Source organism: Phascolarctos cinereus, unplaced genomic scaffold, assembly GCF_003287225.1.
Source record: "Phascolarctos cinereus isolate Bilbo 61053 unplaced genomic scaffold, phaCin_HiC Scaffold_8;HRSCAF=390, whole genome shotgun sequence".
Classification (NCBI taxonomy): domain Eukaryota; kingdom Metazoa; phylum Chordata; class Mammalia; order Diprotodontia; family Phascolarctidae; genus Phascolarctos; species Phascolarctos cinereus.
Window position 1 is genome coordinate 71,534,584 of NW_027556291.1, and position 16,352 is coordinate 71,550,935.

The window sequence follows — 16,352 nt, forward strand, 5'->3', positions numbered from 1 at the left end:
TACCAGATTGGCCAACATGACAAAACAGGAAAATGATAAATGTTGGAGAAGATGTGGGAAAATTGGAACGCTAATATGTTATTGGTGGAATTGTGAAATGATCCAGCCATTTTGGAGAACAATTTGGAACCATGCCCAAAAGTCTAAAAATGTGCGTACCTTTTGCCCCAGCAATAGCACTTCTAGGGTTGCATCCCAAAAGGATCATAAAAATGGGAAAGAACGAACTATGGAATTTGAATGCAGATTGAAGAATATTATTTGCTGTTTTTTTCTCTTCTGTTGAGTTTTGTTTCCTCTTTCTGGTGGTTCCTCCTATTAGTTATAATTCTTACTTACAACATTGCTAATGTGAAAATATGTTTAATAGGAATGTATATGTATAACCTATATCAGATTGTGCACCGTCTTGGGGAGGATAGTGCGGAGGAAGGGGGAGAAAAATTTTAAACTCAAAAGCATATGGAAGTGATTGTTGATAAATCAAAATAAATTAATTTTTAAAAAAAGAAAAAAGGTAGACTAACCCAAATGGCAAAAGAGGTCCAAAAAGCCAATGAGGAGAAGAATGCCTTAAAAGGCAGAATTGGCCAAATGAAAAAGGAAGTCCAAAACCTCACTGAAGAAAATAATTCTTTAAAAATTAGAATGGAGCAAATGGAAGCTAATGACTCTTTGAGAAATCAAGAAATCAGAAAACAGAACCAAAAGAAAGAAAAAATAGAAGACAATGTGAAATATCTCATTGGAAAAACAACTGACCTGGAAAATACATCCAGGAGAGATAATTTAAAAATTATTGGGCTACCTGCAAACCATAAACAAAAAAAGAGCCTAGACATCATCTTTCAAGAAATTATCAAGGAAAACTGCCTTGATATTCTAGAACCAGAGGGTAAAATAGAAATGGAAAGAATCCACTGATCACCTTCTGAAAGAGATCCCCAAAGGAAAACTCCCAGGAATATTATAGCCAAATTCTAGAGCTCCCAGGTGAAGGAGAAAATATTGCAAGCAGTCAGAAAGAAACTATTCAAGTATTGTGGAAACACTAAAACAAGATTTAGCAGCTTCTACATTAAGGTATTGAAGGGCTTGGAACATGATATTCTGGAGGTCAAAGGAACTAGTATTAAAACCAAGAATCACCTACCTGGGAGCCAAGATGGTGGAGTAAAAGCAGTGACTTGCTTGAGCTCTCCACCAAACCCCTCTAAATACCTGTAAAAATTGCTCTAAACAAATTCTAGAGCAGCAGAACCCACAAAAAGACAGAGTGCGACAAATTTCCAGCCCAAAACAACCTGGATGGTTGATTGGAAAGGTCTGTAACACCAGGCTGGGAGAGGACCACAGTTCAGCATGGGCCACACAGGCAAACATAGGGTCTTAGCAAACCTGGAGCAGGCCTCAGGGAACTGAATCAAGGGAAGCTGTGGTGGTTTCCAGACTTCTTAACCCACAAACATCAAAAGACAACTCATAAGGTCAGTGGGAAAGGTCTGTTGGACATTGTTGATAGAGGAGCTTGATCTGGCTCTAGTCCTGGCACAGTCCTGGGGCAGTGGCTGGTTCTGGAGCTCTTAGCCCACAGATAGAGGGGGGATTGAGCAGCTGATCTGAGGGGATTGCAGGGATCGCTTTGCTGGTGCGGAGGCAGGATTCTCTTGCTTTTCCTATGCTTGCATCTGGGTCATGCTCCTGCGTGGCGATCCAGGAGTAAGGAAGAGCTCTGGTGTGGTGGAGCTTGTGGTGGTGATACAGAGAGAATCCTCCTCACAGTTCCAAGGCAGAAAAGAATGCTTCTAGTCACTCATAGACCAGAGCACAGGCCAGGAAAGGAGTAACCACCTCTCCTTTGATCATATCACCTTGGAAGAACTGAAAATTTATAGGTCCCTAGAATTATCTCTGAAAACAGCTGCACAAAACCCCTGGATCTTGAGACAGTACATTCTCCACAGTGAAAGCAGACCCCTACCTTAACAAAGAGTTTAATAGTCAAGTATTTTGGCTGGGATCATAAGCAAACAGTGCAAAAAAAAGTCAGACCATAGAATCTTACTTTGGTGACAAAGATCAAAACATACAACCAGAAGAAGATAACAAAGTCAAAGCTCCTACATCCAAAGCCTCCAAGAAAAATACGAATTGGTCCCAGGCCATGGAAGAGCTCGAAAAGGATTTTGAGAAGCAAGTAAGAGAAGTAGAGTACAGACTGGGCCCTAGCAAACCCACAGCAGGCCTTGAGGTGAGTGAATCACTGGCAACAGTGGTAGTTTCCAGATCTCTCAGGTTACAGATGCCAAAGACAGCTTAGGAGGTCAGCAGGAAAGGTTTGTCCCACCTGGGTGAGAGTGAAGCACAGTCTAGTTCAGGTTGATCCAGTGCAGCGCCTGCCACAGCAAGTCAAAATCAGGCCTTTGGAGTGATTGAATCAGCAGTGGCAGTGACAGCAGCTGCTTCCAGAGTTCTCAGCCCATAGACAGTAAAGGGGTCGAACAACTGGTCACAAGGAGATGACAGCGGTTTTTTGACTGGCACTGGAGCAGGACTCTGTTACTTTGCCCATACGCAGAACTGGCTCCCAGTCCTGGGTGGTAGTCCCAGGGCAAGGAGGAGAACTAGCATAGCAGAGCTTGCAGCCATAGTGGATGGGGAACCTTCCTCACAGTTCCAGGGCAGAAAAGAGTGCTTGTGGTCACTCACAGACCAGAGCACAGGCCAGGAGAATAGTAAACACCTACTTCTGACCAGTTTGATTGGTATGGCACTGAATAAGTAAATTAGCTTAGGTAGAATTGTCATTTTTATTATATTAGCTCGGCCTACCCATGAGCAACTGATGTTTTTCCAATTATTTAGATCTGATTTTATTTGTGTGAAAAGTGTTTTGTCATTGTGTTCATAGAGTTCCTGGGTTTGTTTCGGGAGGTAGACTCCTAAATATTTTATAGTGTCTATAGTAAGTTTAAATGGAATTTCTCTTTCTATCTCTTGCTGTTGGGCTTTGTTGGTAATATATAGAAATACCAATGATTTATGTGGGTTTATTTTATAGCCTGCAACTTTGCTAAAGTTGTTTATTATTTCAAGTAGTTTTTTACTTGATGGACTTCTATATTTTGTGGAACAAAAGAGCTGGGGTTATCACCAACGGTAACTTACCCAAGAAGGTTAAGTATAATCATGAATGGAAAAAAATGGGCATCTAACCAACTGAAAGTCTTTCAGGTATTTATGACAAGAACAGCAGAACTTGATGGAAAATTTGACATGTAAGGTGCAGGAGAAATATAAGGTAAGCATTTAAGACCAATTATAAAGGACTCAATAAGGTCAAATTGTTTACTTCTTACACGTGAAAATGTTATCAGTATTCTTATGATTGTCTTCATTATTTGGGTAGTTTGAAAGAAAGGCTTGGGCTGAGATGTGTATGATTGGTGATTCTAAAAAAATAAAATTGTATAGGGAGAGATAAAAAGGAGTAATTATCTCTTACAAATGAGGCATGAAAGGAGGAATTGATACAGAAGAAGTAAATGGGGAGGAGGGTGGGTAGTGCTGGAACCTGACTCTCATCAGAAATGGGTTAAAGAGGTTACAACATGTACATTGAGAAGCGTATAAAAGTCTTCTAAATTCAGAAAGAAATAAGAGGGCTTAGGAATAGGGTAGGGGGAGAGGATAAGGTAGGGACTCTTAGAGGGATGAGTAGGTTAAGGAATAGAGGGCAAAGCAATAAGTAGAAGAAATTAGAGGAGTAAGGAGGGATAGGGTAAATAAGGTGAGAAAGATGGTGAGGAAAAATAGGAAGGAAGGAAATACACAACAAGTAATTATAGCTTAGAATTGTGAATGGGCTGAATTTATCTATACAATGGAAACAGCAGATTAGAAATTGGAATTCAATGATATGTTGCTTTCAGGAAACAATCAAAATGACAGATACATACAAAAATAAAGTGAAGGGCTGCAGTAGTATTCATTATGTAAAAAAAGCAGGGTTAGTAATTATGATCTCAGACCAAGTTAAAGCTGAGATAGATTTAGTGAAAAGAGAAAAATAAGGAAACTATATTATGTGTCACCAATAGTATTCAATAATGTTTTAGACCATTTTAAATAACTCAACAGTATAAAATATCTAAGAGTGTACCTGCCAAAACAGACAGGAACTACATGAACATAAACATAAACCACTTTTTGTACAAATAAAGTCATATTTAAATAACTGGAGTAATATTTATTGTTCATGGGTAGGTAAAGCACATATAACAAAAAATGACAATTTTACCTAACTAATTTATTTATTCAATACCATCCCAATTAAATTACTAAAAAAAAATCTTACTGAGTAAGAAAAAATAATAAAGTTCATTTGGAAGAACAAAAGGTCAGAAATTTCAAGGAAGCCAGGGGAAAAGGTGTAAAGGAAGGAGACTGAGCAATATCAGACCTTAAACTATAAGGCAAGAGTATTGTTGAAGTGTAAAACACATAATTTTGATTATTTTAAATTAAAATTTACTTGTATAAATAAGACCAATGCAGCCAAGAATACACAAATGCAGAAAACTGGGAAGAAACTTTCATAGACCATCTCTCAGATAGGATGTGATTATGTTGGAATACTGCTGTCGTGTACTACATGCTGAGGTAGTTGATTTAGAAAAACATGGAAAGACTTAGACCAATGAAGGAAGATGCTATCCACCTTCAGAGAAAGAGATGGCAAGTGGAAATATGCATAGTACAGTTTTACATATGTGTATATGAGTGTATATATGTGCATATTTGTAGATATCTATGTTTATGTATAGATATCCACATCTAATTGTAGCCTTCTTTAGGGTGGAGGGAGGAGAGGAAGGGGAAAAAAAAACAAAGTAAAAAGTGTGCAACAGAGAACAGAAGGAAGCATAGAAAAGCTAGGTAGCTTTGAAAAACAATGTGTAGTATTTATTATACTGGTTTCCTTGAAATGGAAATCTATTGTTTTATGATGAATTCTTATGTTCTGCTGTGTATGTGGAAATGTTCTTTTTTTCTTTTCTAATTTTGTATTTAAGTTTAAAATGAATAAAATAATTACCAAAAAAAAAGAAAGAAAAGAAAAGAAAAGAAAGGCTTCTCATAGAAAGGGGAATGCTAATTGGAACTTCAAAGAAGTCAGGGAAACCAGAAGATAGAGATGAGGAGGGAGAGCACTGCAAGGAAGGAGAACAACCCATGGAAATAGCCAGAATTGGGAGATGAAGTGTCTTGTGCAAAGACCAGCAAGGTGACCAATGTCACTGGATCACAGACTATCTAGGTAGGGAAAGTATAGGGTGGAGAAAGAGTGTAAAGATGGGGGAAGGTTATTACAGGCTTTGAATGCCAAACATAAGGTTTTATATTTGGTTTTTGAGGAGTTTCTTGAATAGAGGAGTGACATGGCAAAACCTATGGATTGGGAATATCACTTTTCAGACCTTTCTTCCAAATAAATATACACCCACCATTAGGCAGTTTGACCTCTATTCCGTTAGAAAGAAGTAAGCTCCTCATAATTCCACCCCTTGGTCTGCTAAGCCATTTCTGGGAGTGAGTTGTCTAAACAATCCCAGAGTAAAGGAAGCCTGGCTTTTGAGGGGGACCTGAGATATTTCTGCAAAATGTATAAAACCCTCTGAGGGAGCAAAGACCTTGAGGCCAAGGCAACTCTGCAGTACAGACAGAATACAGAAGGACTGGAAAGAGTCAGCCAGAATTATTTCTAAAACTAGTCTATTCTTATCAGGCAAGTCTTCCTGGAGAACGTATTACTAGAAACCATGGATCAGAGAGCCTTCCCCTCCCAAGGGTGACACTGATCTGTTACTGACATGACTTCTGGGAGGTTTGGCACATGTCCTGGATAGTTACATGTAGCTGCAGCTGTAGCTTATTGGGGCAAACCTTTTGCCTTGAGATGGGAGAATGCCAGTTTGCCAGATGAAGACAGGTTGAGGACCACTTGAGTTAGCTGGGTGCTCTGACTGGCACAAGGAGCATTATTGGGCAAGAATTATCTAAATGTCTACCCTATGTGTTCTCTTCTCCAGTCTCATGGCTCCAGTCTCAGCAGTAAGTTGAACCTCTGGGTAAGAGACAATAGAGTGAGTTTCTGGCTGTAAGCCATCAGTCCCCACTCCCATCAAGAGAGATCCCTTCACCTGCCATTAGCCACCAGTGCCATTAGCTGCCCTTAGGTGCTCATTACACAGTTCCTGAAAGCTAAGAACTCTGTCTCTGGCTGCTGAATGTGCTGTCCCAACTTTTGGTCTTATTATGCTGGCAGTCAACAGCAACCAGAGAATTCTGGGTTTGGTGCTTTTTTTTTTAAGCCTCTTAGCTAGAGCCCTCCAGCATGCATTAAGTTCCTCATGCTGCCTGTTGGGAGCCAGCTCTCTCTTGCATGGAGATGACTGAGAATCCATGATCAGGAGGTCTCTTGGGACCAGGAGCCATGCAGTGTCTGGCATCCAGTCACCCTATCCTCCATATTTGCAGGGCTCTTCCCCCAACTCAACTACAATGTGAGTCATGAGACCTTTGAATCTCATCCCGATTGCCAACTATGCCAAACGTTAGAGGCCAGCCTGATACTAGCCCTCAGGTCAGTTGGGACTGTTGGGATGAAATAGGGTACTCCCAAGTTATTGAAGTTAACAACTGCATGTCTACTTTGGGCTCACGCAGCATGGTAGTGATGACAGATGACCAATGGGGATCTGAGTGCATCAGACACAATATTTTTGAAGAACCACAGGATTGGTTGTGCTACCATGTGCCCATAGGGTCTGTATATGTGCATGCATATATGACTATGACTAGATTAGGTGGTTTACTGAGAGGATTCCTAGCAGTTTTTCTATTGTCTTTGTAGCTGAAGTGATGATTTTTTATGTCTGGATATCTCATGTAAAGTAAGCTGTTGTGTAAATCCCTGAAAACTCGTTTGAGGGTCACTTCCCATGTTCCCTCTTTCAATAAGCCTTCCATGGCTTATTCACACTCCTGATGTAGACTTACCAACTGATTTCTAATTAAGCTTTCAATTGCTGGGACATCATTCTGAGTTTCCCATTGCAAAACCCATTTTCTCCAGCTGTAGGGAGGAAAAATCAGGGTCTTACCTATCATACTGGCAGGGCCTAGATCCTCCATCAATGGTTTTGGCACTGGATGAGCAGCAGCCCTTCCCATTATCTTTGATGAAGTTAGGAGAGGCCTCAGTAGATAGAGGTTGTACTACATAGTGAATTCCCTGGCCCAAATATGGCTGTAGAGGAATGCCTGGGTAGAAGGAGGCCTATGTGGCAAGGCCTCAGACTCTTCCATCTGGATGTTAGAGTATTCCCAGCCACTTAGCAAAGTGATTTTCTTCTTAAGTGCAGGTCCAATTATGTCACCTCCCTATTCAAACTCTTATGGCTTCCTATTTCCTCCAGGATCAAATGCAAAATCCTCTACTTGACATTTAAAGTCCTTCCTAACCTAGGCCCCTCCTACCTTTTCAGTCTTTTTACACTTTACTCCCCAATACTTGATCCAGTGCCCCTGGTCTCCTGGCTTTCCAGGAACAAGACACTCCATCTCTTGGCTCTGGGCATTTTCTCTGACTGTTCTCCATGCCTGGAACACTCCCTCCTCCACTCAAGCTACTGACTTTCCTTTAAGTCCCAACTAAAATCCCACCTTCTGTAGAAAGTGCCCCTCCATTTCCTTTCTTCGTGTTATTTCCTATTTATCCTGTATATAGCTTGCTTTGTACATAACTGTTTACATGTTGTCTTCCCCATTAGATATTAAGCTCCTTGAGGGCAAGGACTATATTTTTTTCTCTTTTCCCTAGCACTTAGCACAGTGCCTGGCACATAATAAATGTTGATTGATTGATTGATTGATTGCAGTAGGACCCGATTGTAGCCTGGAGGACAGCTGAGAAGAAGGAAGCCTCCTTAAGGTGATTGGCTGAAGAACAGCAGCCATAGGTGATCTAAGGCTGCCCCAAAGCAGCTGGAGGAGCATCAGGGCTAGGAGCTGAGCAGGACCCAACCAGCTCTGCACACCTAGGAGCAGGAAGCAGAGCAGCTGGTATGTGAGCTGGAGCAAGCACGCAGTGATCTGGCCAAGAGCCAGAGGTTCCAGGAGGAAGAGTGTGCTCAGTGGGAGCGGGAGGTGGTACGTGGTGGGGGGGGAGTGAGACCAGGCCAGGGCAAAACTGGCCACTGAGAAGGTGGCCAAAAGTGAAGGTGGAGGGGAGGCTGCAGAGCTCCCTCAGTGAGCAGCAGATGGAGTTAGCTGCCCTGCAGGAAGCTTTGGCCCAGGCCCTGTAAGGAGCAGAAGGGAAGGAATGGCTGCCCAGAGAGCTCCAAAATTAGGAGACCTTCCTAGCCCTACCCTTACCTACCCCTTGAGTGCCCACCCAAGATTCCCAGCTCTGAACTCCAATTGAGGTAAGCTCTGCTGAAAATAGTAGTATCCCATCAGTGTTCCTCCCAAACCAGCAGAGGGAGGACGTCTACTCCTTCCCCTTGCCATGGACACCATGGACAGTTGGCTCTTTGGACAATCAACAGTTGACAATGGAGACACTTCTCTTTCCCCACCACATATCCTATCTGGATTTATTGAATGATGACTTTGTTTCCCTTACTGTCTCTTTATGTGATCTGGGTATGCTGTTAAATTGTGGTGCTTCCTAGGCTGCTCTCTCACCCACCCCTCCATCCAGCAGCCCCTCCGTCCCTACCCTTAATGCTAAACACAACACTCTGAGCTGCTAATGCCCCTGGCAACTTGCCTGGCTATTAATGAAGTGGGAATCAGAATAACTAAGTTGGGAGAAAAGGATCAGAAATTGGATCTATTAGCTCTCTATTAGCCTCTATTAGCTTTGGCTTTGCTAGCTTCTGGGGAGGGAGGTGGGGTTTAGTGATTGGTTGATGGGGGCAGAAGAGGTGGAGGAGGTGATTTCCCCTCCACAATCTGGGAATATGAGTGACTGAGCTAAAGGTGAAGAGTATACTTATATAGGCTACACCTGCCTATACTCCATATCAGTTCCTTGAAGCTAATTTTGCAAGGTGTGGCTTGGGGGTAGATCTGTGTTTTGAGTGTCTGGGAGTGGGTTGGAGGTGCAGGAAGAAAAAATGGGCAGTGCAAACTGAAAAATTAAATTACCAAGGAGCCCATAGAGGTTATAGCAAAAAACTTTACACCAACTGTCAACTCTGAACAATAAAATAAAACACCAAAGAGCTTACAGAGGTCATAGGCAAAAAGTCTTTTTTCTTTTTTTATTCCATTGGAGGAGTAAAACTAGATACGTGTGCCAAGGCCTGGTCTAGGACCAAGGAGACCTAAATCTTGATGCATATACAGGTGGCAAGACAAAGAATCAGGTAATGAGGTATTAATGGCAACGATGTGGTAATTTTGCCTAATGATGAAAAGTCTATTCATAGTAGGGCTTCATGACTCTAATGTGGTTCCTTCAGGTGCTTGCCCAAGCTCAGGGACCACCTGAGGTTGGTGTGAGCCAATTTTGTTATTTAGCTGCAGCAGAGCTCATTCAGAGGGTAAGCGTAGAGGACAGTTATTATGCCACGGTCAGCACACAGCTTGCTTACTGGGCTTTAGCTCTGGAAAACAAGGTGTCTCCTAATAATAAGAAAAGAGAGGAGTGAAAAAGAGAAGAGTAGTCTTAGTGTAAGGATCCTAACAATATAACACATGTACTCTCCACAGTGAACTCCACAGCCACTGGTGCAAAGGAATGAATTGCATCACTGCCTCACTCCTAGACCAGGTCTGGGGATTTGGGCCCTTGCTTGCATGCTTGGACAAGCATTTAAAATCCAGTCCCTGTACCTGAATGAGTCCTGAGTCCTTTCTTCTCCTTCCTCCTGTTTGCATTTCCTTCTTCCTCTAGGTGGAGGAACTGAGTAAGAAGCTGGCCCAACAACAAAATCTCAAGGCAAATTATGGGAGCAGGGAAGGGTACTGACTTTGGATGGGGAGGAGCAGAGATAGTGCCTCCAGCCAGTGCTATTTAAGTCCTGTCTCTTCAATGCCATGTATCCAGGACAGAGGGGAATTGAATGTGGCACTATGGGTGCCCTTACCTCTGCAAGCAACATCTCCAAAGGTTACCTGGCTCTGCCTTAAGGGCCATTGTGTGCAAAGAGGGAACTGCTCTGAGGAAGAAGTTGCCATTTTCCTTGCTCCTTCTGTCCTTCTTGTAGCCTGAGTCCTAGTCCGATGCCACCAAGCAGGCTAGGAATCGCCCATTGGTGGGATATACCCAAAGTTCTGGCAACAGTAAGTGGACCAATTTGGATGGGATGTGGTGTACATGAAGAGGAAAGATTAGTGTGAAATATCTGGACAAGTGAGTTCGAGATAGATTATGAAAGACTTTCAGTGCCAAGGTGTGTCTATCTTTTAATCCTTGAAATAACAGGAAACCAAGGAAGGCCTTTGAGTCTAAATAAGGCAGTGATATGGTTGGTCAGGCCCATGCCTTAGGAAAGCAACAAGGAGACCAATTAGGAAACATTCATAAGAGTCCAGGCAAGAAATGGCTGAATGCCTAAATGAATCTTGGGGTTATGTTAGTAGAGGGAGGCAAAGAATTGGCAACTGATTCAGGACAGGGAGGGAAAGGGACAAGAAGTGGGGGATGACACCGAGGCTGCAAACATCCTCAACCTTCACATGCTTCAACCTTCCAACCTTCCCATACCTGCTTTCTCCTTGGCCCTATACTAGGTGGTGTAGGGAACAAGGGCTTCATATTCATCAGTAAATATCTAATGAAATCTGTATTGGAGAAAAGAACACTAGATCTGGTCACGAGACTTAAGTTTAAGCCCTGACTGTTATGTAATATTGCTGATCTTGGGTAAGCCATACAACCTATTTAAGGCTCAGTTTCCTCATCTTTAAATTGAGGATACCTACCTGATTACTTTTCGAGGTGGGGGGGGATCAAATGTGATGAGAGTATGCAAAAACATCGTGGGACCTGGTAGGGCATAATCCAGACATGAGGGGATAAGGAAGGAGGTAAAGTACATATTGGAATAATCCTAGGTCTTAAGAAGAGTGGACAGAAAAGCTGCCAATTAGAAGATGTGGCCCTTCTAGAAGGATAGGATCTCTCTTGGTTTTGACTCTCCTGCATCCAGATGTTCAAAAAGGAAATGGGCAGTCCAGGCAGGGGCTACCTGGCAGACTTGGGTCCTCCCTGTGTGTGTCATGTCCTCTTTTCTCTAATAGTATCTTCAGATCATAGAGCTAGAGGCTCCCTAGTCCAACAGCCTCATCTTACTGATAGGAAAACTGCATCCCAGAGAGGTAATGGGTACACAGACATTCACTAGCAGGTGGAATAGGCAGGATTCAGACTGAGGTCAGCTGACTCCAAATCCAGTACTCTTTATATTATGCTATGATGGTTCTTCACTCAAAACATTAAGAAACAGGACCCTTGGAAGAAAAGACACAAAATGTGGGCTCCCAGGTATTTGTGGGAGCTGCTTGAATTGAGAGAAGTTCAAATTGGCTTCATAGTTAACCTCTTCCTCCTCCCTCCCTCCACAGGTCCATGAAAGTGAAATCCAGCAGGAGACTTGCCTTCACCAGGCCCAACTAAGTGAGCCAGAACGAACAGACCACTGAGTGCTCTAAGGCACAGGTGAGGAGCACAAGCCCCTTCAAGCTGTGATGCCCCTCAAGGTCCCACTTCTAGGGAAGAAATCCCTTGAGCTCTCAGCCCTTCTTCCTCCTTCCCTCCTTCCCCCCAGATGGAGAGAGCTCACTATGATGCCAAGGAGCAGAACTGGCTGCAGGAACACCTGCAGCACATGGAGAATCTACAGAAGGAAAATGCGGAGTTAGAGAGGGTCAGTGGGGAGCTGCGGCAGGTTTGGCTGAAGATCAAAGAGGTTGAGCAGGCCTGCCGCCACCTTGCAGCCCGAATTGAAATGCTGGAGGCACAGGTGAGAAATGAGAGACCTTGGAGAACTGGGGGCAGGGCAGAGCAAGGAAGAGAAAATCCTAGCCTTGAGCAAAGGTGTCTAAGGAGTTGAGAGGAAGATGGTGGAGTGAGGAGCAGTGGCTCCCACCGTCGCTGTTGCCTTGGGAACCGATGGTGGGTGGGGAGGGACAGCCCTGATCAGTGGCCCACTAGTCTTTTTTTTTTTTAACATTTTTATTTAAAGTTTTGAGTTCCAAATTCTATCCCTCCCTCCCTGAGATGATGAGCAATCAGATATGGGTTACACACAAGCAATTATGTAAAACATTTCCATATTAGTCATTTTGTACAAGAATACTCAAAAGAAAAAAATGAAAGTGAAAAATTAACATGCTTCAGTCTGTACTCAAACAATACGGAGTTCTTTCTCTGGAGGTCGATAGTTTGCTTCATCATTAGTCCTTTGAGATTGTTGTATTGCTGAGAATAGCTAAGTCATTCACAGTTCATCATAAAATATTGCTGTTACTGTGTACAATGTTCTGGTTATATTCACTTCACTATGTGTCAGTTCATGTATGTCTTTCCAAGTTTTTTTGGAAATCGTCCTTCTCATCATTTATTATAGGACAATAATATTCTATTACAATCATGTACCACAGCTTGTTTAGCCATTCCCCCAATGATGAGCATCCCTTCGATTTCCAGTTCTTAGCCATCACAAAAAGCACTGCTATAAATATTTTTGTACAATCAGGTCTTTTTCCTTTTTCCCTTTTTTTGGATGTCTTTGGGATATGGACTTAGCAGTGGTATGACTGGATCAAAGCGTATGTACAATTTTAGAGCCCTTTTGGCATACTTTCAAATTGGTCTCCAGAATGGTTGGATCACTTTACAACTCCACCAACAGGGCATTAGTGTCCCAGTTTTCCCACATCCCCTCCAACATCTAATATTTTCCTTTTTTTTTTTGTCATAATAGCAAATCTGATAGGTGTGAGATAGTACCTCAGAGTTGTTTTTATTTGCATTTCTCTAATCAATAGTGATTTAGAACATTTTTTCATATGGCTATCAATAACTTTTATTTCTTTCTCTGAAAACTACCTGTTCATATCCTTTGACCATTTATCAATTGGGGAATGACTTGTATTTTCATAAATTTGACTCGGTTCTCTATATATTTGAGAAATGAAGTGGCCCACTAGTCTTGCTAGAACAGGTTCCTCATCCTAGGAAGAACAATTTTCCTGCAGTGATTTGTCCTCATCTTGAAAGGAAAATGGAATCCAGAATTTAGTAGGTTCTTTAGAAGAAAATAGACATTCATTTGAATCATTCTTCCTTCACTGTTTTCTCAGGTGATTCTGCTTCTTTTATTTAACTGCAGTCCTTGGTCTTGTCATGTGGATCTGTCTCCTCTCTACTTTAACTCCATGGACCAGAATGGTAAAGATTTCTTCACTTCATGTTCCACTTCTCAAATCCAGAACATTTAGCTTGTTAGGTGGCTTCCCCCAGGTGCCATCTGACTGGCATCATGCCAATTCTGCCTGGAAAAAAGAAGCAAATTGATGTTGGCATTCGGCAACTATTAGCTTAGATGAGAAAAGAGATTTTTTCCATTTTTCTTTTTCTCTTTTCCTTATTAAAAAAGTATTTTTTTTTTACCAATTATATGTCAAGACAATTTTTAGCATTCATTTTTATAAGACTTCACACTCCATATTTTTCTCCCTTCCTCCCTCCCCTCACTCCTTCCTAAAATGGTAAGCAGTTTGATATAGGTGACACATGTGCTATCATGTACAGCTTATTTCCATATTAGTCACAGTTGTGAAGGAAGAAACAGATTAAAAGGAAAAAAAAAACACAAAACAGAATAGAGTAATTGAATGCAGATTGAATCATACTTTTTTCAGAGTCCATTGGTTCTTTATCTGGATGTAGACAGCATTTCCCTTCATGAATCCTTTGTACTTGTCTTGGATCACTGTGTTGCTGAGAAGACTGAGTAATTCATAGTTAATCATTACACAGTGTTGCTGATAATGTGTACAATATTTTCCTGGTTCTGCTCATTTGACTTTGCATCAGTTCATACAAGTCTTTCCAGGTTGTTCTCAAATCTGCCTGTTCATTTCTTGTAGCAAATATTCCATTACATTCATATACCACAGCTTGTTTAGCCATTCACCAATTAATTGGCATCCCCTCAATTTCCAATATTTTGCCACCACAAAAAGGACTGCCATAATATTGTTGTACATGTGGGTCCTTTTCCTGTTTTTTGTTTTGTTTTTTCTTTTGGCTAGGCAATGGGGTTAAGTGACTTGCCCAGGGTCACACAGCTAGTACGTGTTATGTGTCTGAGGCCAGATTTGAACTCAGGTCCTCCTGAATCCAAGGCCAGTGCTCTATCCACTGCGCCACCTAGCTGCCCCCTTTTCCTGTTTTTATGATCTCTTTAGGATACAGATCTAGAAGTGGTATTGCTGCGTCAAAGGGTATGGACAATTTTATAGCCCTGGGAGCTTAGTTACAAATTGCTGTCCAGAGTGGTTGAATCAGTTCACAACTCTACCAACAATGCATTAGTGTCCCAATTTTTCCACAACTTCTCCAACATTTATTATTTTCCTTTTTTGTCATATCAGCCAATCTGATAGGTATGAGGTGGTACCTCAGAGTTGTTTTAATTTGCATTTATCTAATCAAAAGTGATTTAGAGATTTCTTTGTACACCTATAGATAGCTTTGATTTCTTTATCTGAAAACTGCCTTTTCATATCTTTGACCATTTAGCAACTGGGGAATTGCTTGTATTCAAATAAATTTGATTCAATTCTCTATGTATTTGAGAAATGAGGCTTTTGTCAGAGACATTTGCTATGAAGATCGTTTCCCAGCTTTTTCTGCTTTCTTTCTGATCCTGGTTACATTGGTTTTGTTTGTACAAAAGCTTTTTAATATAATCAAAATTATGTTTTTTACATTTCATACTGCTCTCTCTCTTATTTGGTCATGAACCTATAACTCATGTAACTTCTTCAAGAATTTGGATGCTATACTACTTGGTATATGTTTAGTATTGATATTATTTCATTGTCTATGGTACCTTTTAGCAAGATGTAGTTTCCTTCCTTATCTATTTTAATTAGGTCTATTTTTGCTTTTGCTTTGTCGAGATCAGGATTGCTACCCCTGCTTTTTCTTTTTTTACTTCAGCTGAAGCATAACATATTCTACACCACCCTTTTACCTTTACTCTGTGTGTGTCCCTCTGTTTCAAATGTGTTTCTTGTAAACAATATATTGTAGGATTGTGGTTTTTGATCCAATCTGCTATCCACTTCCATTTTATGGGAGTGTTCCTCCCATTCACATTCATAGTTATGATCATTAACTGTGTATTTCCCTCCATCCTATTTTTCCTCCTATCTGTTCTCTCTCTTATCATGCTTACCTTCTCACCTCCTCACCGGTGTTTTGCTTCTGTCTATCCCTTCCCCCGGTCTGCCCTCCCTTCTGTCAGTCCCCCCTCCCTTTTACTTAATCTCTTTCCCTCCTACTTCTCTGGGTAAAATAGATTTCTATATTCAAGTGATTGCATATATTATTCCCTTTTGAGCCAATACTATGTGATACAATGATCAGAGTAAGGTGCAAGCAAGGCCCATCACCCACTCTCCCATCTTCCCCTCCACTGTAATGGGTCTTTTGCACCTCTTCATGTGAAATAACCTCTCACTTCCTTCTGTACCTACTGTATTCCTTTTTCTCATTCCTTAATTATTTTTATATTATTCCCTCAAATTCACCTTTTACCTGTAACCCCTATTTATATTCCTTCTGGCTGCACTATTAGTGGTACAATTTTTAAGAATTACAAGTATCATCTTCCCATGTAGGGATGTAAACAGTTCAGCTCCATTGAATCTCTTATGTTTCCTTTTCCCTTTTTAGGATTCTCTTGGTTCTTGATATTAGAGATCAATTTTTTTTTGTTCAATTCTGCTCTTCTAATGAAAGTTTGAAATCCTTTTATTTCAATGAATGACCATTTTCCCCCTTGAAGTAGTATGCTTAATTTCACTGATTCTTGGTTGTAGTCCTAGCTCCTTTACCTTCCAGAATATCATGTCCCATGATCTCTGATGCTTCAATGTTGCAGCTGCTAGATCCTGTGTCATCCTGACTGTGGCTCCCTGATACCTGAATTGTTTCTTTCTGACCACTTGCAATAGTTTTTACTTGACCTGATAGTTCTGAAATTTGGCTATAATGTCCCTTGGAGTTTTGTTTTGGGATCTCTTTCCTGAGGTGATCAGTA

The 16,352-nt window shown here is 41.4% G+C and overlaps 1 protein-coding gene across 1 annotated transcript; it reads left to right on the plus strand.

Annotated features, from left to right (window-relative positions):
- Nucleotides 1-1,201: 1,201 nt before the first annotated feature.
- On the plus strand, nucleotides 1,202-13,518 carry LOC110203774 (uncharacterized). Its single transcript, XM_078147775.1, has 6 exons — nucleotides 1,202-2,251; nucleotides 3,235-3,301; nucleotides 7,944-8,127; nucleotides 11,641-11,734; nucleotides 11,844-12,038; nucleotides 13,381-13,518. The coding sequence occupies exons 5-6, from the start codon at nucleotides 11,844-11,846 to the stop codon at nucleotides 13,516-13,518; spliced, it is 333 nt and encodes a 110-aa protein (XP_078003901.1). The 5' UTR covers nucleotides 1,202-2,251; nucleotides 3,235-3,301; nucleotides 7,944-8,127; nucleotides 11,641-11,734.
- The last annotated feature ends 2,834 nt before the right edge of the window (nucleotides 13,519-16,352 follow it).

What these genes read in the sequence shown, in the direction of transcription:
- LOC110203774 (XM_078147775.1), top strand. Translation starts at nt 11,844, where the DNA reads ATGGAGAGAGCTCACTATGATGCCAAGGAGCAGAACTGGCTGCAGGAA. An exon ending in TTGAAATGCTGGAGGCACAG is followed by an intron (nt 12,039 to 13,380) that starts GTGAGAAATGAG and finishes CTGTTTTCTCAG; the next exon opens with GTGATTCTGCTTCTTTTATT.